This window comes from Barbus barbus (genome assembly GCF_936440315.1).
Source record: "Barbus barbus genome assembly, chromosome: 26".
Lineage (NCBI taxonomy): Eukaryota > Metazoa > Chordata > Actinopteri > Cypriniformes > Cyprinidae > Barbus > Barbus barbus.
Window position 1 is genome coordinate 3,686,047 of NC_136754.1, and position 23,307 is coordinate 3,709,353.

General features: G+C 36.0%; 1 protein-coding gene across 3 annotated transcripts; it reads right to left on the reverse strand.

Annotated features, from left to right (window-relative positions):
* Nucleotides 1-797: 797 nt before the first annotated feature.
* On the reverse strand, nt 798-21,778 carry sh3gl1a (SH3-domain GRB2-like 1a). Of its 3 annotated transcripts, XR_013782043.1 has the most exons (11): nt 21,573-21,738; nt 15,884-15,952; nt 15,172-15,244; nt 14,500-14,643; nt 14,060-14,193; nt 12,758-12,916; nt 11,153-11,256; nt 10,659-10,792; nt 8,158-8,218; nt 6,335-6,379; nt 4,555-4,567 (listed from the first exon to the last, which is right to left on the reverse strand). XR_013782043.1 is itself a non-coding variant. In XM_079379242.1 (10 exons), exons 1-10 carry the CDS (start codon nt 21,615-21,617, stop codon nt 4,374-4,376), a joined length of 1,101 nt encoding a protein of 366 aa, XP_079235368.1. In that variant the 5' UTR covers nt 21,618-21,766; the 3' UTR covers nt 805-4,373. The 3 variants fall into 3 exon arrangements, 2 of the variants coding, with proteins under 2 accessions (XP_079235369.1, XP_079235368.1); XM_079379242.1 differs by lacking the exon at nt 8,158-8,218 and having other exon boundaries at nt 805-4,567; nt 21,573-21,766; XM_079379243.1 differs by lacking the exons at nt 6,335-6,379; nt 8,158-8,218 and having other exon boundaries at nt 798-4,567; nt 21,573-21,778.
* Between the last annotated feature and the right edge of the window lie 1,529 nt (nt 21,779-23,307).

Here is a 23,307-nt window from a genome sequence, read left to right on the forward strand (position 1 = left end):
AAATTATTTATTTCATTAAATTTTATAAGCTGTACCATTTTATAACCCAAATTCTTTTTCATATTTTAACAATTTCATAAAACGGCTTTCAGTTATTATTTTAATTGTGTTTTTTATTGTTATACATATATATATACACAATCACGCAAAATTCCAGATGACGTGGAAATTTCTCTCACGAAGGTTCTCCGAAAATGAGGAGATTATGAATCTGATTATGAATGTAACATTGCTTTTAAACAGTTCTATAAAGGAGTAATATCAAATAATATACATTTTAGATAAAAGAGGTATTTACAAAACACCATTTTTACTGTTTATTATGTATATATAAATACACACATACAGGATATATTTTGAAAATATTTACATGTATATACTTAATATATAAACATAACACAATTTTCTTAAATATATACATGCATGTGTTTGTATTTATATATACACACATAATAAATATACACAGTACACACACATAATATGTAAACAAAATTTTTAACTTTTAAGGTGTTTTTACGGTTCATTTACACGATTAACAGCATTTGGGGGCCTGAGAATGCAAACTTTTGAAAACGAGTTTCTGCAAACCTTTGACAATGATACCGCTATTTGTGAAAATGGTGATGTCATTTGCATACATATTACATGTTTAGTCTATAGGTTTGTGCGCAGGCATGTAGCCTAGTGTTTCTTTACAAAGTGACATGTATGCAAACTACTGGCCATAGATCTTTGTAAACAGAGATTGTTTTTTGTCGTACATGCAAAACTTTTAAAAAATTAAAAGGAAAAACGTAAATGTTTAGTAAAAATGTATTAACCGCCGATGAAGCTTAACATGCCATCCAGTGATACAAAACCCCTGCTGGGAAAAAAAAAAACAGCTGGTCATCCAGCCTGGTCATAGCTGGTTTTACAGGGGTTTTGGTCAGGCTGGAAGACCAGCTAAAACCAGCACGGTCTAACTAAAACCAGCTAAGACCAGCCAACAGCTTAGGCTGGTTTTGGCTGTTCTGTAATCACTCCACCTCCAGCCCAAGCTTTTCATTTCACATTCACACTCGCCGGTGAAAGAAACCCCCCAAAAGTGATCGCTGACCAAGAGAAAACACAGACAGTTATAGTTTTTCACCTTACTTTACTAATGTTCTCTTAACCCTGCACATTTTTATAATAAAACATAAATCACAACTGGATTAGGCAGGAAATACTGATTCAAATAAGCATTCTTTCTAAAACACTTTCTGATTGTCATAAATCTTGATTTGAGGTCTAACAATATTTAATACATCCTACCCATAATAAAATATTATTAGCCTACTGTTAAGTGTAGTGTAAGCAACATCAGAAGGCATGTAGGATGTTGAGAGTATAGCTACTACACTAGGAAGCAGCTTAGAGGAAACAGCGCAAGGTAAAAAAAATAAATAAAATAAAAAGTTACTAGAGCAAGACCTGAACCTGAAACCTTGAACCAGCATCCCTCACCCGAAACACAATGACACAAATGTTTATACTTTACAAAAGCTGGTCACACTGGTTCCTTTCGGGATTAAACAACTGAATTACATAAAATGCTGACTAATACAAATGTAATAACATGAGTAAAAGAGAAAAAAGGCACATTGAAAGAGCTGATGGCTGCTGAAATCTCATTCTGAACATGCTGTGGTATATCATTATCTACATTGACCTTATAGTGCCGATTATGATGCACAACACTGAACATTACGCTTTCCAACAGCTCTGATTTTCTACTTTTACTGCAGTAACTCTGGACAGATTACAGCCTGATCCCAGTTTTCAAGATTCCAGGAAGAGTTTGGGGTGAAAAAAAGTCTAAAATATAATCGGATTCAAAATGCTAGATAATCTAAACCAGTCCAATCCCTCCTTTTGACATTTTGTTAAAAATACAAACTACTGAGCACGACTATCTATCATGTGGAGGTATGTAATAGCATATTCAAGAGCTGCTGTTCACTTTTGATGTTTAACTACATTTTGACATTTGCAGTGATTCTAGACTGTATCTTCAAAAATCAAAAAGTACAGTGTTGAATATATCATTATTGCAATGAAAAGACTAGAAAAATTCACAAATACAAAAGGTATAGGATCCATGTAAACATTTGTTTGGTACAGTTTATGCAAATTTTAATTGTCAACACTAGGCAAAATTGTCGTTTTTTTCCTGAACACATTAGATAGCCTATTATTAATGAGCCCCAATGAGTTTTTCTGTACAGTAGGACTACAGCAGACATACCGTTCCCTGAGAAATAGAAACTGAAACAGAATCAGTGATAGAGGAACTTCTGATTTCCCTTTTTGAGAAAGTCAAACAGATTAATAATCCAGAAGACAAACAATCTGGGCTTAAAAACAGAATCACAACAGTGGTTTACACACTTCATTTCCCTTTTCAAGAACTCAACATCCACGCGGAGCTTTAATATCTGTACGTTTTTAAATCGTGTGAGTCCCACTATACTTCTCAGAAACACAGGTACAGTGCAGAAGTGGGTTTATATAGGTTCCATTTTCCAGAAAAGAGAAGGCGGGATAATAATAATTCATTACATTTATATAGTGCTTTTCTGCTTTTCTAAGCACTCAAAGCGCTCTACATTGTGAGGGGTGGTGTCTCCTCGTCCACCACCAGTGTGCAGCATCCACCTGGATGATGCGACGGCAGCCATAGTGCGCCAGAACGCCCACCACACACCAGCTTATTGGTGGAGAGGAGACAGAGTGATGAAGCCAATCAGTGTATGGGGATGATTAGGAGGCCATGATGGTCAGAAACCAATGGGGAAATTTGGCTAGGATGCCGAGGTCACACCTCTACTCTTTTCGAAAGACATCCTGGGATTTTTAATGACCACAGAGAGTCAGGACCTCGGTTTAACGTCTCATCCGAAAGACGGTGCTTTTTTACAATATAGTGTCCCCGTCACTATACTGGGGCGTTAGGACCCACACAGACCACAGGGTGAGCACCCCCTGCTGGCCTCACTAACACCTCTTCCAACAGCAACCTAGTGTTCCCAGGAGGTCTCCCATCCAGATACTGACCAGGCTCAACCCTGCTTAGCTTCAGTGGGCAACCAGTCTTGGGCTACAGGGTGATATGGCTGTGGCCATGGTATGGTATCGTGCGGAAAAAAGAAAAGTAAAAATGACCGTTGTGTAGATAAACACAAACTGGTCCTTGCTGGTTCATCAAACAGCTGGATTTAACTCCTTTACATACTCGTTTAAAAACGGAAGTGATCATTTAAAGAAATAGTTTTATTTACTCACCCTCATGTCATTCAAAACCATATGACTCTTCAATATAATAAAACTGGATGAGTTTGGAACAACATGAAGGTGAGAAAATAAAACAGAATTTCTATTTTTGAGTAAGTTATCCCTGTTGATGCTCATGCAAAGACATTTTATTTATCTGTTGACCTCTCTTTTTTTTTTGTTGCTAAAGTCAACTCTTCACCTAATTACTAATGCAGAGCTAAAGTACATTTAAAGAGATAGTTCACCCAAATTTGGCATCATTTACTCACCCTCCACTTGCCCCAAACTTGTATGAGTTTCTTTCTTCTGTTGAACACAAAAGAAGATATTGTGAAGAATCATGGTAACCAAGCAGCTGATGGTAGCCAACATTCTTCAAAATATCTTCTTTTGTGTTCAAAAGCTGAAAGAATTTCAGAGTTTTGAAACCATGTAAGGGTGAGTAAATGATGACAGAATTCAATTGTTTTGGGTGCATATCCCTTTAAGGGGAATGAAACAAACCCAATACAACTAAAACTAATGGGAAAGGGTTAGTTAAACAGTCATGAGATTCAAATGAACAACTGCATTATGAAGTACAATAAGTTATATTCAAACAAACTGAGCTTTGTGCCATTCAGAAGGAGCTGAGTCGTGATTAACAAACACTAGGCAGCATTTTTAACTGTTATACACAAATGCGGCCATTAGAGGTCGGTAACTACCAACAGAAGACACTTCTTACACTGTAGTAATGCTGCTGAGTGAATTTGTAAGCAAGTAACATCATTATAGGAAACTGATAGGAAAATAAAATCCATTTGACTCTAGAATGAACACTCCCAAAACGGATTTATCCTTGACAAACGTCTCACTGATGTTTATTGTACTTTGGGGAATGCTAGTGTTTCCTAAGATGAACTAAAACTCTAGCCCTGAACCCTAAGTAACAAATAATAACCCAGATTCTTACTGTATATTATCCAACATCTCTATCAGGAGGTCAAAGTGCTCATAGTGAAATACAAGTCACAGATGTTCCCTTTCTGCCTGTCTGTACCTGCCATTGCACTTCCTCTTCCTGTTTTGTGGGATCAGTGCCGCAGCGGCACCATCACCTCTACGTAGTTACAGGGGAACAATCCAGTCTGGCCGTGCACGGTTCCCTCGAACCAGTTCTCGTCTATCTGATTGGTCAGCGTGATGACGTCGCCCTCGTTGAAGCCAAGCTCTCCGTCGTTCTCCGGTTCAAAGTCGTACAGAGCCTTGCAGCAGGGCTGATCTGTCGCTATGGAGACCAAAGTATGAATGAGAATAGAGTGGATAGAAGGTGAAGATGCACAGAGAGAGAGAAGAAAGATTATTTTAAGTACACATGAGGAACATCAAATTAAAAAGTTTCAGTTTCAGTTCAGTTTAATATATTTATATAGCACATTTAAAAACGACAGAGCCGACCAAAGTGCTGCACAGAAAAGTTGAATTAATGCAATAACCATAAAACAAAACTAAAAAAAGAGGACACAAGTAATACACAACACTAAATATGCACACAATAAAACTGTATACAGCAGTTACTTCAGCCCATAAGCCTTTTTAAAAATATATATTTTGGAGCAACTGAAGGCGAGACAAACAGGATTGAGCGACCCCTAAATACAATGAGTTACAGTAGTCAAGTCTGGATGAAATGAATGCGTGGATAACAGTTTCTAAATCTTTAAATGGTTTTATTTAATGGCTACTTTGAACATATGGTACAAAAAAAAAAAAAAAAAAAGGATTTGAAACTGAAAGAATTAATGTGTGCTATTTTTATTTATTTTATTATTAAAGTATTAGCCGAACTTTGTTACATAACTACATTTTGTTAACACTGTAATTGTGTAATTTTTTAAAATTCTAGCAATATAATAATGATAGATTGTATTAATAAAATAAACTTATCATATATTAAATAATAATTTCATAAAATTCAAAATTATTTAAATAAATAACATTTTTATTATATTAATTTGTACATTTATAAATAATATATATTTATACATTTCTTTTATATTTCATAATTATTTATACTAAAATAAAAATACACTACAATGGGTAACAATGTGGTAAGGTGTTGGTTTATAAAACATGAATTCTGGATTATTTTTCCCAAAATAATCTTGGCAGTGGAGTTGAACGCTTGAGCAAATGTAGTCAACACTAAACTTTGTGTAAAAATGGACAGTGGATGCATTTAAAACTAGCTTCTTTGCATACTGTGTTAATCTTATGTTAGACAATTATCTAAAATATCTGATGCATCTCTTTCCAAAGAACCTGGGATTGGTGCCTTTGTTGAAGAAAAAAAAAAAAAAAAAAAAAGAGATTTGTACTCAATTTGTGGGATGTGCTAATGAAATGAAATTGACCAAACACATGCAAAAGACCTCAACCAAAGCAGGATTTACCAAAGAAAATGGACAGTTCTGCCACCTCCAAACATGCAGGTCCCAAAACCATCTATATTAGCTTTTAAGCAATCCAAACACACCACACGCTAGACAACACTCACTGAACACGTCAAATCAAACCACATTAATGCTAGCATTAACGTATAGGAATCACTGCAAATCGTAACGTATACGCTGCCAATGTAGTGTCACTTAGAAAGTTGCATTTAGGTTAGGATGCTGTCTTAAAAGACACCCTATGTAGACAGCAGACAGCGAGGCAGATCATTGGTTTGAAAACAGCTTGTTTGTGTATGTGAGATGAGATGTTCTTAAACCGTTCATGCAGGGTTTAATAAATAACTCATTTTTGAGCTAAACGAGCTCCCCGGTGGATAATTGAACACGTGGCAGATCGAGCACGTGTTTGATTAATCTTATGAAGAGAAACTAAATGTGTCACCCTCACAGAGCATCTCATACACATGAGTGATGTCATCATGGGTTTGTTAAATGTGTGAGTGTATTTAGGTTTTCAGTACGATTTGAAGCTGGAAATAATCTGGCGTAGAATAAAAGCCCTTCACCATGCCGAGTGTCTGCTTGTGTGTGTGACTCACAATTGCGTTTTTGGCGTGAAGATGTCCTTTTAAAGGAAGGGGCCGCTGACGTAAAAGAAAAACAATGGTCAGTCTTTGCGTGGCTCCACAGTCTTTCACAGTGAAAACCAGCTGGAACAGCCTTCAAAAACACACATCCATCCACACAAACATGCATGACAAGCTCATCTTCACACATACTATGCACATTTAGGAAAATGTGCCATACACAACAGAGCACACGGCAACAGATACTATATCCCACAATGCAATGCACCAGTGTTGTTATTGTTAACTGGAGCAAATTAGAAATGTTACCTTGGCAACTAATTGAAATAAATACATCTAAGATAAAGTGCTAAATTACAAAAAATAAAATAAAAATAAAGCTAAATAAAAAAACTAAATGACAAAAGCATAAAAATAAACATAAAAATAAAACTAAAATGATTCAAAACTTTAATACTATAATAGTGTATAACGCTGCATTGCACTCAATTTAATCCATTCATTTTTTTTTAAATAAATAAATAAGCCTAAAGAAACGAGCAAAATTGAGTATTGCTGCTAAAGTTGAGAAGCACTACAATTACTAAAACTATAAATAAATTAAAGCTAAATAGAAAAAAAAAAAAAATTTAAATGACAAAAGCACACAATTTCTAAAACTTAAATTAAAATTAATATTAACAGATATTATTATAATAGCATATAAATAACAAAATAACCCCTGAAATGCATGCACTCAACTCTACCTTCCTTTTTCAGTGATGATTTTAAACCATTTATTTGACTCAATATTCTACAAAATTTAGCATTTTACTACAATTTTATTTCCAAAATGTTATCCAGATGCCACCTGAGTCAATGTGGTTTCAAATGTTTAATGGTACGCATTGCATACTGAGTCATTTCTGAGCCTGAAAACTGCAAATGCTTGTTTGTCAAGCATTTGCATGATCCATGTTTGTCTGAATCCTGATTTTAAGTAAAAGGATGTTAAGGATAACCCAGAATTCAATGTGTGAATCAACGAATGGCTGAAAGAATCAAAATGCTGCATGACTGAGGACTTGTAGTTAAACATCTTTTCAGTATATGAATGAACTTTTACGAGAAATAAGAATTGGAGTCAGTAAATATTGGCTTTGCTATGTCTGAAGCTCACTTCAATTTGTTCTAGATCATTAGACATGACTTTATTGTGCCTTGGAAGGCAGTTGGAAACCTCAGACAGTCTGTTTCCATTATACACAAAATCAAAACTCTGTTTAGAAAGTAGCTGACTGTCTGGCCAGCCAGACTGGCATAGGTTTTGGAAAGCCAATGTTTTAAAATACTAAGTATTATACAGTATACACCCTGTACAACATGCAGCGTTCCATTCGGAACACGTTTGTTAATCAATTGCGTTGTCTTGTCTTGTCTCGTCTCCGTGGAAACTGTAAGAGAATAAACTCTCAGTCTGTGGAAATCTGCGGAGCTTCTCATTGCGTAAATTGGTGAATATGACCTATTAGACTGATTTCCATTAACCCTTGCTTTTGATTAAAAAGATTTTCAGAAGAAAAAGCTGTAATGTGTGAGTCAAAGCATCATTCAGGAAGACCATTCATTGCATGATTAACCTTTCCTTAAGGTAGGTCTGTCATTTGCACACGTAATGGCTTTCGTTGTTTCATACCTTCCATTACCATTCAGATTATGGGCCCATATCTAGGCCACCTCAAAAATTTTGTTTACACTAAAGTCCGAAGATTAATTTATCATTAAAGGAATAGTTCACCCAAAAATTAAGATGTACGAGTTCGTTTCTTCATTGGAACAGATTTGGAGAAAATTACCTCACTTGCTCACCAATGGATCCTCTTCAGTGAATGGGTGCCGTCAGAATTAGAGTCCAAACTGCTGATTAAAAACATCCACAGTCACACACAATACACAATAATCCACACACTCCAGTACATCAATTAACATCTTGTGAAAAGCTGTTTGTTCATAAGAAACAAATCCATCAAGGTAATTTAACATTATACGTTTGCTTCTGGCCAAAATATGAGTCCATAATTCATAAAAATGCTTTTCCTATAGTGAAAAAGTCCATCCCCTTTTGTCCTCTCACATCAAAATCTACCAACATATTTGTTTAGAACTATTTTTGACTGTTTTCTATTATAAACAGTACTTAAAACAACTCAATAACTCTCTCCTGGTTCAGACGAGATGACTTTTTCACTGGAGGAAGCATTATTATGGGTTATAGACTTTAGCTGGAAGCAACAATTTTAAGGTCAAAATTTCTCGATGCTCAAAATTTCTCGCACATTTTTCCTGAAGTTTTTAAATATACTTTTATATTGTGATAAATTTATATTCAATCTTCAAATTAATGTACAAACAACACAAATGCGGTATATTTTTTATATTTCTTTAATGGCATCTTTTTTTTTATTTTATTTATTTAGTCATTTAGCAGACGCTTTTATCCAAAGCGACTTACAAATGAGGACATAAGAAGCAATCAAAACCAACAAAAGAGCAACAACGTGCAAGTGCTATTACAAGTCTTGGTTAGCCTAATGCAGTACAGATAATTATTATTATTATATATTTTTTTTTATAAAAAGACATAGATAAAATAAAATTAGAATAGAGAGTGCTAGAGTTAGAGGGTCAAGTAAAGATGGAACAGATGAGTTTTTAGCTGTTTCTTGAAGATGGGTAAGGATTCGGCTTCTCGGATCGAGTTGGGCAGGTCATTCCACCAAATGGGAACAGTTAATGAAAAAGTCTGTGAAAGTGATTTTGTGTGTCTTTGGGATGGTACAATAATGCGTCGTTCACTTGAAGAACGCAAGCTTCTAGAGGGCATATAAGTCTGAAGTAATGAATTTCGGTAAAGGGGTGCAGAGCCAGTGGTGGTTCTGTAGGCAAACATTAATGCCTTGAATGTAATGCGAGCAGCTATTGGTAGCCAGTGCAAATTGATGAACAGAGGCATGACGTGCTTTCTTTTCGGCTCATTAAAGATTAATCTTGCAGCGGCATTTTGGACTGAAGGCCAGTATCAATGATACAAATACTTGTCTCTATGAAATTGTTTCCCCACCCTAATATTTGCCCATTGACTATAGCCATTCAACATTACAGTATAATTGAGATATCATTTTTAACATTTATTAGACTTAAAAAGTAACTTCTAATTTAAGTGAACTTAAAACAATCTTCACATAAACCTATTATAATATAGGTGCCCTTCAGCAGAAATATAGCCTACAGAAATGATCAAACACTAAATTCTAAATTAAACCTAGATGAACCCTTAAAGCTTTAAAAGTTATTGATTTCCTCTTTTTTCTTTTGCTTTGATGAACAGACATCAGAGCAGCTGGGTTATTAGGTTATTTGCCTGCTATTTCTTTAAGAGCTGCCGCTGTTGAACAAACGCATCGTATTCTCTCTCAACTCTCTTCACCTTTTCTGACCCACTTCAGATCTTAAGTATCTACTAATGAGCTGGCGAGTTGAATCAGGTGTGTTAGATGAGTGAGACCGTGCTGGGCTGCTCCAGGACAGTTTTGAAAACTATTTCAGAGACGTTCTTAAATGTGACTCATATATTACATGCACGCACAGTTTTAAGGCAGCTTTAATCACCTTTTTGGTAACTTCATGACTTAACGGACCACGACACTGCATGCACGTAGATTATTTCGCGCTTTGATATGAAATGTGCGCGCCGGCGCTTTTGTACCAGCAATGGAAGATCACGCGCTCCGAGCACAGTATAGTTTCCGGGCTTGTTTGACTCACGCCTGCCGCTGAAGTGAAGTTGGAGCACGCGTCTGAAACGTCTCCGGTTTGATGTGGTCATAAAGGCGTTGTGCAACTGAATAAATGCAAGTCTTGTCAAGAGAAAAAGTAACAGAAACGGCAGTTGTGAGAGGGGTGGCCAACTGTAGCCCGTGTTAACGTGTTAAACTGAAAAAACTAATCACCTGTGTTAACGCGATAATTTTGACAGCACTACTTGATGCATTTGTTTCTTACAAATATGCAGCATTTCACTTCACAAGGTGTTAACTGATGAACTGGAGTGGTGTGGATTACTTGTAGATTATTGTGATGTTTTTATCAGCTGTTTGGACTCTCATTCTGACGGCACCCATTCACTGCAGAGGATCCATTGGTGAGCAAGTGATGTAATAGTAAATTTCTCCAAATCTGTTCTGATGAGGAAACTAATTCTACATTTTGGATGGCCTGAGATTGAGTAAAATTTCAGCACATTTGTATTTTTTGGCCTTACCTTGTAGCCTCATCTAAATGAACAGGGTGAGCTCACCTGCAGATGGATACGAGGGTGGTGCAGCTGACGGATTCCAGCCTCCGTTAGAGTCTTCCGGTTCTGAGCAATCAAAACTGGGTCTGGACACAAGCATCCGTTTCTGGCGCGGCTGAGATTGGGCATTGTTTACTCTGCAGAGCACATACGCAAACATGAACACAAATGCATGCAAACACAAACAATTAAACCATCTACCAGGAGAAAGAGGCTGAAAAAGTTTCACCCAAAAATGTATTATATACAGAGCACTTGAAGAAAGTGCAGAGGCCATATGGACTTCTGTAATATTGTTGTTACGATGCTTTTGCATTCTATTTATAGCTTGAAAGCTTTAGTCCCCATTCATTGTAACCACATAGAAAAAAGAGGACCATTAATCAAAATTTCTCCTTATGTGTTCCAGAGAAGAATGTCAAACAGGTTTGGAATGACATGACATATTTATTTTTGTGATGAAGACAGACAGATAACAATGGACTTTCATCTCTAACCTTTCTCTCATTGTCTGTGCCAGCTCCTCCAGGACCTCCATAGACTGTTTGTGAAACTGCAGCTGAGATTCGACCAAAGCTGCGAGCTGACTCACCTGCTCCACCTACAAAGCATGCATACAACGCACAGCCACACACACGTACAGAGCAGGAAAGCTATTAAGTAAACTTGTAAACAGTTTTTTCTTGTTTTTAGCATAAACCTTATTAGAAACGGTTTATTATAGTAAAACTAAAACTTAACTAGTTTCAAGTTTTGTTATTTGAAATAAAATATACGTTAACTGAAATAAAATAAAACAAACATTTTAAAAAATTCAGCTATTTGCCAAGTCAAGATTTTAATTGAATTAATAAAAACTATAACTTCAATAATAATGAATAGAAACTATATAGACATATTGTATTAAAAATCAAAAACAAAAATGCACAACAAAATTACTAAAACTTTAAAATGATTATGGAAAAATAAAAACTGATTCAAAACAATAATAAAAGCTACTATAATATCTCGATATTTAAACAGCACTGCTTTCCACAGCACAAACATCACAACCCAATGTTAAAACTAACATTGCATCAATAAATTAAAACTAGGGCTTAACCCTTTGAGGAGTTTAAAAGTACAATTATATGCAAAAATTTAATATTAAAATATGCTCCTCCTGAAATCAGCTGGAAGGAGCTTTATCTCCAAATCATAAATCATAACACTGAGTTTTATAAAATGAAGTGACCGTGACCATTCCTATGTTGACCCAAAAGAGTCATACTTCAGTTTAATGTCATACATCATGTGCATTATTAAAAGAGGCAATATGCAAATTGCAGTGAATATTAATGTAAATCCAAGGTACAGTCATACCATGTTATTTTGATATATACTGAACTGAACGACTACTACAGTCTCGTCTTGTACCATGGTATTTGCAAGGTACATGCATAGAAAATTGAGGAACTTTTTGTTCGCATACATTAATGACCTTGTTTAATTACAGGCCTGCATTTAAGACCAATGTAGCAAATAATCTGAAACATCCCGAAGTTTTCACAGTCTCCGGCCTGCAGTTCAGTGTCGATAAAACAGACTAATAAATGTGTTGGCTCAGCAGACTGTCTGGAAAAATCCAGCACTCATTGATGTGCATCACTGTGGCAACAGTACAGTTATATGCCTCTCCCTGATCCTGAGCTATAAAAACTTTCCAACAGGGGGCCATTTGATTTGAATTTTAGTGCTGTTCTCTCAAGCAAGCATCACTGTTATTACTGCTCATTACTTTAAGCAACCTGAAAGCATCTAAGCAATCAAAATAATTATACAGTATAATTTATTGTATTTTGTAACTGTAATTTTTATTTTTGATCGTTTTGATATTTTCAAGGTTTGTAATTGTAGTTAAATGGCAACCCCTCAACATCTTCATTGCTGTTTTAGCAGGTACTTTTTACAAAAGCAATTTATGACAAAGTCTGATTACCATTAAAACAAACCACATCCTAAGTGTCAAGAATGAGACCAAAGCTCAAGATCCATATATCAATACCTTTCAGCATCTTAAAAAGGAGGTGCTCAGAGACACTAATAGGCTGAAGCCAGCTTACGTCAGTATCCAGAAGGTTCTGCATGCTGGTTTCAGCTGCTTCTCTGGACTCTTCGAACTTCTCTGCTGCTTGCCTGAGCTCCTCATCCGGAATCTTCCCCTGACGCTTCTTCTTGTAGTCGTAATCCAGTCGGCGGCCCTCCAGTTTCTTCAGATGATGCTGAGGAAGAACCAGAGCATATTATTATTATTATTATTATTAACAGCCCATGATTAAAATATGAAACAAATGCTCATACATGATGTTTGCATATAAATGTGTTTTAGCAGTGTGTGGACACAACCACCCTAGAATGATAAAAACCCATTCTCTCCTTTTTATTTAATCCCCTAAAAACGTAAACATTCTCAATTACCAAGCCGTTTTGATTTTCTGAACAGTATGACGACATACTGCGCAGGCCCCGCCCACGACTGCTGACGGATTGTCCCGTATTAGCATATTTCCGCCCCTCAGAAAGGTTGTATGCTGAGGATGCAGTGGATTAATTTTGTTTTTTAAGGTAACACTCTAGTCTCGTGTAGCCAGACCTTCAGACTGACGGCAGAAGGTCTGGAATATATGTCCGCTTTCATCGGCCAAGGCCCGCCCATGAGGCCGTTTAACCAACATATCAAACATAGTTTGTTTTGTTTAGCGTCACGTTTCGGGGTGTGGAAATGTCGCCACAATAACAAACCGGTGTGTGAAACTCTGTATTTTAAAGATTCTATGCCGTGAAATTTAAGTATTAAACATACTTTTGAAAATCCAGCGTTTAGTTGACCCTGATAAGCGTTCGTCGTCACAGTTGTAAACACAACGGCTTTCTTCTTTCGTGAGGGGGTTTGGCGCCACGGCATCTTTGTTTCCCGGCGGACCGAATATAAACACGATATAAACGTCTCCTGGAAATCCGGTTTAATTCAACCAGTCAGATGGCGACTTCGACCTTCCTGAAGCGTTTCCAGAAAAGTGTGCTATATGCATCAGACGTTTAGCCAACGGTCCGTGGGCATGACATCGGAGGCTGAGACTAGTAACACCATCGAATAAACAAAAAACAGAAGAGAGGGGCGGGGTGAGAAGTAGCTCATTATCATTTAAAGAGACATGCACCGAAATGGCTCAATGTGAACAGGGCTGTTTTTGACAAGGTAAAAAGGGTGTTGTTTTTCACAACCATTGAGGAATTTTAACCAAAATATGTCGCAAATATTTCAAGACGATGCCAAAAAAATCATAACAACTTGTGGAAAATGGGCATCTGATGTCCCCTTTAATGAATAAACTTTTAGAGTGCAACTGATTGTAGTTTTCCACCTGTATGTCTTTCAGGTCCTTGTCGATTATAGTTTGGAAAGGGTCGATGAAGTTCTGTTTGACGTCAATGTCTAGACAGTCTTTCACTTCTGCCAGTCTCTTCATGGCCTCTCCCATCTCCACTAAAGCGCCACCTACAGATTGGGTGGAGAACATGCACAAAAATCTTATGTAAAAAAACAAATGAAGAGATCTTAGATTAGCCGTTTAAACAAAGAAAAATATAATACACTTATATTATAAAGATTAATCACAGATGTTAGACAGGTCTCTAATAATGAGATGCTGAGAATCTGAATAGATTTTTTGTTTCCCGTTTTACTTTGTGCTGGTACATGTTACTGCAAGAATGATTTTTATACTTTGGGCAAATAAAATGAATTAAATTGTTTCCAATTACAGTTTTTTGTAATTGCTTGTAAGAAAAACACTCCTCTCACCAAAGTTGGTGTCCTCTCCCATGTCTCGGCCGTATTTGAGCATACACTCTCCCAGAAGGCCTTCTGCCTGCGGGTAACCTGGGCTCTTCACCTGCCCGCGCATTTTAGACATGGTGTTCACCATGGTCAGCCTCGCTCTTGATGCTGCAGTACAAAACAGACAGACAGATGAATAAAAGTAAATATACACTACAAAAAAGAATTCCGTATTCTTAATACTTTTTTCTTGTTTTCCAGAATAAATCTCTAAACATAATTAAATCCATTTATTTGTAATAGATACATTTACTTAAAATGACTAAAATATTAAAGTCTACATTTTTAAAGTCAACTACAGGAATAGAAAAAACGGCATCACACACACAAAAAAAACACGCTATCCAAGATGTAGATGAGAAATTTAGCATTACATCACATGCTCAGCAATGGATCCTCTGCAATGAATGGGTGCCATCAGAAAACAATAAAAAAAAGCATCTTAATGATCGATTTTTACTTACAAACACAGTTTTTCACTTAAGATGTTAACTGACTGGAGTGGTGTGGATTATTGTGATGTTTTTATCAGCTGTTTGGACTCTTACTCTGACGGCACCCATTCACTGCAGAGGATCCATTGGTGAACAAGTGATGTAATGCAATTATTTTTATTCATTTAGTCCATGTTTTCACCTGGGTTAGGCTGCAGGTATTCGGTAGTTTTGCAGAGCACATCTGATATGGCTTTGCTGGTCACGTCAGCCTTCTGTGAAGCACAAATGTCAGAGAACAGGTGCGTGTCTTTACATCACACTGTCAACAGAGGCGGCTCATTAATTGTTCATTTACAGCTCTCACAGACAGACCTGGAACAATCAGCACCGGTCACACCTACTAAAACAACAGCCATTCAGGAGGCAGACTGATACCAAGTTAAAGTAATATTCTGGGTTCTTTACAACATAAACTCAACAGACTGTGACCTGTTGTGGTTTACCACGGAAAATAATGCAAATGAGTTTAAACCAGAAATGTGAAGCTTGTATTAATATTAAAGCTCTTACTGGAATTATGTAGCAAAATGTCAGTTATGAGTTGTAAAGTTGTACAAGTAGTCATTTTGACGTGGGGCTACTTCTCTAGGTGGAGGAACTTCCGTTTATGCACAGCTGACGTACTTTGGGTGGAAGTGGTATTAACCACTTTTTATTCCAATCTAATCGCAAGAACTACTAAAGCCAGTTTTGTCAATATGATGCAGCAATTAAACAAAAAACTTGTGATTTTGAAGGATGAAATGGGTATAAATGGGCTTTTAACATTATATTTAAAAGACACCATCACAAAACATTAAAAAAAAAAATTTCATTTGTTCATCATTTATTACTTTTTAAAAATGTGTTACCCTCTCAAGGTCTTTGAAGTCCTCATCCAGTTTGGTTCCTTCTGCACCTCCCACCTTCTCACTCATCATCTGAAAAACACTTCTATCAGTACAAGGACTTTCAATAGGCATAATATCGTTCTTGTTGTTTTTAACAGAGCTAATGCTATTTTCTATCCCCCAACCCAATAAGAGTGATTATCCTTCAAGAAACACGCATGTGCAACAAGACTTATTAAAAAACATTTTTGACACATTAGTGAGTTTGCATGATAAAGTACTAAAATACAAGAAACATTCATTGGTTTGCAAATGTAAAGTCAAAGAGACAGGCCTCAGCTTTCATCATCCCTTATGTTGAAGCCTCAGGCTTTTCATCTAATCACCTGCTGCATTTTCAGTTCACGTTAAAGAGAGAGCGAGAAAAAGCAAAGTGTTTGACATGTAAAGAACTTAAAATATGTTTTAATTTGTTGACTTTTGTGAGTGTGTTCACATAAGAATCATCTATGTGCAGTACAATTTTTACTTCTGTCAGGACCACTATCGTCAAACATGATTAACAATTAGCATACAATTTGGATTGGCGGTATGGTTCTTTTATGGACAAGAACTCCCTGGGCATCCATGCAGGCTAACATGGATAAGACAAGGGACAGCAGCGATAACCCCCAACAGAATAAAACCAACATAAATGCACTGCAGATATCATTAATGTTCAATAATTTAATGTACACATATTAGAAATTAGACTGATTCAAAGGAGAATCAGAATGACAAATCCTGACTGGACGAGAGGAGGAGCTGGGGATGGAGGAGGGTCAGGTAGAGGTTGATCAGCTGATAGTCAGACTGATGTGACCTGCCAGAACTAATGTTACGCTTGATTTTGTCACTCCCAAAAAAAAACACTACAAAAATGTTTAGAATGAAACCACATTCTCCTGTCACTGTTGTTTTAGTATCGTTGATATACTACATTTTTTGTTAATATACTGAATTTGACTTTTTATATTTTCTGTATTAGGGTCTTTTAAAAGTCTGTACTGTATTTATCATTTTTAAAGCAGTTTTATTTTATAGTTATTTTAGTAAAAAAAAAAAAAACAATTAACTAAACTTGGCAACTAGAATAATTTTTTTAAATATACATTTTTCCAGTTATTGTTGTTTTAAGTTTATTTATACATTTTTAATTGTTTTTGTTTTATTGAATAACCCTGATATATTGTGAGACTTTGGTGCTCATGTGGGTGTTGCAGATTCGTGTCTGTGCAACATTTCCCAAGTTCGTTCCCCTTCTCTACCTATTATTTCATATACTCTCCACTATGCGTGTTATTTGTTAATAAATAAATAAACTTATAAAAGAATCTTCCTGAAAATTAAGATTTCAGAAACTGCTTGACATAGAAAATATTAATGCCATTTTCTTATGTAAAACTCACCAGCATGTCACTAGGGTGTTGTAGGTGCAAAAAAAGATGGTTCTTTAAAAGGTTCTTTACATGCAGTAATGGTTTTATTTAGAACCATAGCATTCTGAAGAACTCTTTTATGCTGAAACGGTTCTTTGTGTTAGAGTTTAGGGTTCTTAATTTAGTTTTTTAGACTGTCAACACACTCTCAACAGGTAAATTATTTCATTCTTAAATTTAAATACAAATTTAACTTTAAAATTGTAACTGGTTTCCAATCAAACACGTTCTTATCTTTTTTTAGTTTTTGGTCACATATAAGTGTGTGCAGCTCTGTTAAGCTGTGGAAACGTCTCTCCTGTTCTCCACAGATGCATCACGTCCTACAACCTCATCATCTGCAGAGAAACTGCCATTCAATCACGACAAAATACAGATAATGATTCACTTAAAGGCATCAGAGGATTGTGAAGATATTTCACTGGAGCTTGGTCTTCAATACATTATTTTATTATTATTATTATTAGAATATAATACATTATTATTATGAAAAACTATCATTAAAAAGGTTATTTATAACACCATTAAGGTCCTATATAGCATTTTCAAAGCATGGTTCTATATGGAACCCTATAAAAAGGTTCTATTTAGCACTAAAAAGGGTTCTGCTATTGTTACAAGCCGCAGAACCCTTTTCTGGTATTGTTTAGAACCATTTTCTTAAGAGTGGTTGGCAAGGTGATTTTAACTCATTTCTTAGTTGCTTCTTAGGCCACATCAAAAGAGTTTTATTGACCACCAGGTGAAAATCGAAAGGCCAATCACTTAGAGACCTAAAAGCACACTTCTCCTAAGCCCTAGCAATCACTACTCACAACCCTTGTGTGTAGATTAGAAAAAAGAAATAAGAACAGCAAAGGAAAGGAAAGAAATTCAGTCAGGAATGGACTCTAGGGGCCCCTGTAGAGTTCCCCATTGAAGCTCTTCCTGTTGTTCATCAATGATACTTCCTGTATGGGCGGCACACATGCTTTCACTCAGTTTCACACAAAAGCACTCCTCCTTTATGAGCTGAACTCTCTTCAAACACAAACACAGACAGCACGTATGGGGTATTGTATTCCAGTAAACAGGAAGCCTTTTGTGTGTCAAGATCATCCCAAAGGAAAATATTTAAAAAACAGCCTGGGTGGCACGATCCATCAAGCTTATAATTACACTAAAATGTCATCATCATTATTGTGGATTATTGTTACTGTTTATGTTCACTTTTAAAGTATCAGAATGCTTTTATGTTTTCCATGTCATTTTTTTTTTACAGAACTGGTCATGCTTAAGCTGCAAAAACAACAAAGTTGTGTTTGTGAGAGTTCATTAGCAGACAGCATTGGAAGCAACAGATTACAAGCAAGACTAAAAGCGGAGACATAGTTAGTGTGAAAGGTTCACAGTAAAACGTTCAAACTTCCAATTGCCCCTCTAGGTTTTCACAGCTCTCGGACTTTCGTGATATAAGTTAACAATGCAAGAGATATTGGGTACAGTATACACACTGCTTGTCAGCCTATAAGTGTAATTGCCACCTAAAGCCAAAAAAAAAAAAAAAAAAAAAAAAGAGCAGGTGATAAAGGAAGTAAGGTGGAGGGGTGGGAAATAGCCCGAAAGAAAACTGTCTGTTTGTTTGACATGTATGCTGTGAACAGGAATCCAGTCTGATGACCAAACAAACAGTGAATTCCTCACACACCTGTAAATCTTTTTGAGTGTTAACACACATACAAAGTTGGCCTTTTTCAAGGCTAGCAGATGAAATCAAAGCAGGGATCTCTATTGCACAAATAATGTGATAACCAGATTGCTTCTAAAACAGTTAGAAAGCTAGACAAATAGTAATGCTGGTATCAGCAACCGGAGCGGCAAACACAAATGTCTGCTGATGACAATCTTGCAGTTATATATTTAAAGTAATATTTCACCCAAAAATGGAAATGTTCTCACCCTCAAGACATCTAAATAGTAGAGGAGTTCATCAAAACAGGTTGGGATCCTCTGCAGTGAATGGGTGCCGTCAGAATGAGAGTCAAAACATAACAATAATCCACAAGTAACCCACACCACTCCAGTCCATCAATTGATATCATGTGAAGTGAAAAGCTGTGTGTTTTTAAGTAACAAATCCATAATTAAGAGATTTTAACTCGAAGCTGTTGCCAAAACACGAGACAAATCCATAATAATGCTTCCTCCAGTGTTGTCCTCTTACATCAACATCCAGACATATTTGTTTAGAACTGTTTTGGATGGTTTTCACTTGTAAATGGTGCTCGATCTTGATATTTCTTAATGATGGACTTGTTTCTTATAAATAGGCAGTTTTTCACTAAACAAGACTGACTGGAGTCATGTGAAAAATTGTGATGGTTCTATCAGCTGTTTGGACTCTCATTCTGACGGCACCCATTCACTGCTGAGGACCCATTAGTAAGCAAGTGATGGAATGCTACATTTCTCCAAATATGTTTTGATTAAGAAACGTAAATGTTAATCAAATTTTAATTTTGGGGTGAATTATCTAAATGCTTTATGACTGTGAGAATACTTTTAGTAAAATCCGTATGCATGTTTTTGTCTCTCAAGAATTCCGCTTACCACAAATAACTCAGCTTTTAGGCCTGTTTTATGTGCTTTAAGTGAACAGACAATATAATCCTATTCAACCTCAAATGGTGACATGAGATCAAGATGAAACATGCTCTCTGTAAAGACAAGCATAAGCCAAAAAATGGTTAATGACTTAGTCTTTAGTAACCATGAACATTAGGAAATAATGCATTTTGACCCTGCAGGCTTTCATTTTTTGTAATGAAGCTCATGGACTGCAAGACCTCCCGTCTGACATTAAGATGCTTGGCCTGATTCTTCTGCAACATGTCGGTGCACGTCAGACTTGTTTTGCTTCAGCAGGTAAAGGAATGTTAGACTGGCTGATGCCAAAAACTTCAGTTGAATGTCTGAAATTGCATGTGCAAAAGTGTTTGATAAACAGGTCTCTTTCTGATTCAGTGCATGACTGTGTTGGAGTAGAAAAGATAAAAGATAATCCAGCTAAGAATCTCATTCAAAATCCCTTTCTTTATCTGCCTGGCATGAGATTAAACCACTACACATGACTCACAAGTATCTGAAAATGGGTTGTTTATCAACCACACAATGAAATACAACAGCATTATTCACACGAAAGAAAATAACTCAACTTTCTACAACTCATTACATACCGATTGTTAATGTTTAATAGAATAAAACAGTCAAATTAATATTACGATTGTAAAATTAAGTATTATTAAGTATGAATATTCAGTATTATAAGTAAATCAATGCATTACAGTATTTTGTAACAAAAACAAACAAAAAGATGTCATGTAAAATGTGCATGTTGGAAATGAGAATGAGATTTTCACATGACAGAAAAGAGAATTTGAGAGGGAAGTGTGCACAATCATCATGAGAACCATATTACATTGCAAAACAATACCCTAAAAATAGGCTTAATTTTATGCAAAATATGTTTTCTCCGCACATTACAAATAAACACTATGCATAATCTGCTTAATAAAGTGCTAATAAAATGCATGTGCTTCCTGCTCAAAACCCACAGTATACAAGTTTAAATTTAATCTGAAATGTTAACCGCATGTTGGTCAGTGTGGTGTAAGCAATGTGTTTCAAAGTCACGATTCTGCATTAAAGCAACCTGTTAACTCTTTGATAGTGTCATGTGTGTACTTGACTATACAATCTTTACAGGAAATATTTATAGCTCTAACTTTATAGACTTAACTTCATTAGGAAATGCATGAGCTTGGTTTACTCAAAGTTCTTGTATTGATGCTCTAATGCAGCTCTATGGCTGGCAAAACAAACTACTGGGTGACACATCTGTGCAAAACAAAGCTTTCACTCTTATACATTAAATATAGATTTTACACATAAAAATATTAAACAAACTAAATTTATAGGATTGTGTCTCAAAATCTAATGAGATGCCTGCTTTAAAAACGCACGTGTGATGACCGCATATGCTGTCTAGGTAGGGTGCTGCTCACTACATTTTGAAACACAGCCATGTATCAACTTTTACTTTATCAGAGCAGAGGAGACCCCGGATGAAATGAGTCAAAAAAAAAAGTTGAGCTGACAAAATGTGTCTTTGTAGCTTACGGTGTATTATTTGTTTATTGTTATATCTAGTCTGTAAGTTTAGCTCGTGTACCAGCTGACGTGGAAACACTCACCTGGCTCGCTTTATAAAACTGTTTCTTTAATCCGGCAACAGACATCTTTACGTCGGATCCTTTCGCTTTAACAAATTTAAATTTAATTTAATTCACGGAATATTTAAAAACAAAACTCTCGCAATCTCCTCTTCCTGATCGGCCAGAGTTTGAACCTGCAGTGAGTGCTGCGCACGTCACACACCATCCACACTGCGACGCGAGTCACGCGACGCGACTATAACGCTCCCATACACGCGTCGCGTATAATAGGAGAGTTCTGATTGGTCGACTGCTTGCCGACGTCAGGATTCCATCGCTCGCATTGTTTCAAAAGCTTCCAGAACTGAACATGTGACGTTCTTTTAAGTTATTTTTGTAATGTATTTATGTTACGTAATTGACATTGTTGTAGGTATTTTGTTATGTATCTGTGACAGTAGAAGAAATAATAATGAGGCGTAACTATCAGATCTGATTGGCAGATTGAGTTGCTTTCAGAGATACAAACTCTCGAGCTTCCGGGTTAATCTTTAATCCATCTGTGTGTTAAGAACAGTTGCACTAAAAACAGCAGTCAGCTCGGGCTAATATCTCGGCCATTTCTAAATGGGAACTTTTTAAATACGAGAAAATTCTCTATAAAATTTGGAAAGAATAGAGTGTCTGTTAGAAATAAGGAAATCACAGAGTTAATTAGAAAGATGAGTGAGATTTTAAGGAATCCTAACCCGGGAGAGGAGGACAAGGAATCTCTTTATACTTTACAATGCAGTCTGGATGATTTATTTTTAGAGAAAGCAAGGGGCGCATTCATTAGTTCAAAATGGCTTGAGTTTGGCGAAAAAATTTAGAGAAAAACGTGGAAGCAATAAGAGAATCTCCTCTCTATATATTAATGATACATTATCTAATGACCCCTCTGCGATCTCTTCTCATGTTTTTAATTTTTATCAAAATCTATACACCTCTTCTTTTGATCTTAATGCTTCATCCTTGTTTTTCCATAAGACTGACTCTGTGATTCCTAAAATTAATGACCAGAATAGAGAATTTTGTGAGGAACCCTTTAATATAGAGGATCTGTTTAATGTAGTAAAAAGAATGCCAGGCTTACCATTTGAATTTTTTCAAGTCTTTTGGGACGCCATTAAGTTTCTTCTTTACGAGGCCCTTATTGAGTGTTTAAACAATGGTGAATTGGCGGAATAAATGAAACAAGATCTCATTTGTCTTATTCCTAAGCCTAATAAGGATTCCAGTCTTTTGGATAATTGGCGCCCAATCACCCTTTTGAACCCTGATTATAAAATATTAGCATATGTGCTGAAAAGATCAAACATTGCTTAGCAAACATCATTTCTAACACTCAATCTGGATTTCTAAAAGGTAGACATATTTCTAACAATATTAGATTAATTATAGATATATTAGATTATTCAGAATTCATAAATAAAGAGGCATTCATTTAGTTTATTGACTTTTATAAAGCTTTCGATACAGTTGAGCATTTTTTTATTTTTGAGGCCCTTTCTAAGTTTGGTTTTGGTAGATCCTTTATTAATGTGATTCGAACTCTATATAACGGTAGTAACAGTTGTGTTTCCTTAGCTTCTGGCACTTCCCCCCGATTTTGTGTGGGCCGAGGTATTCGCCAGGGATGCTCTCCTTTTCTTTTTCTATTGGCCGCTGAGCTATTAAGCCTGCACATAAAGCACTCCAATATTGAAGGTATAAATATTGGAGGGAATACATT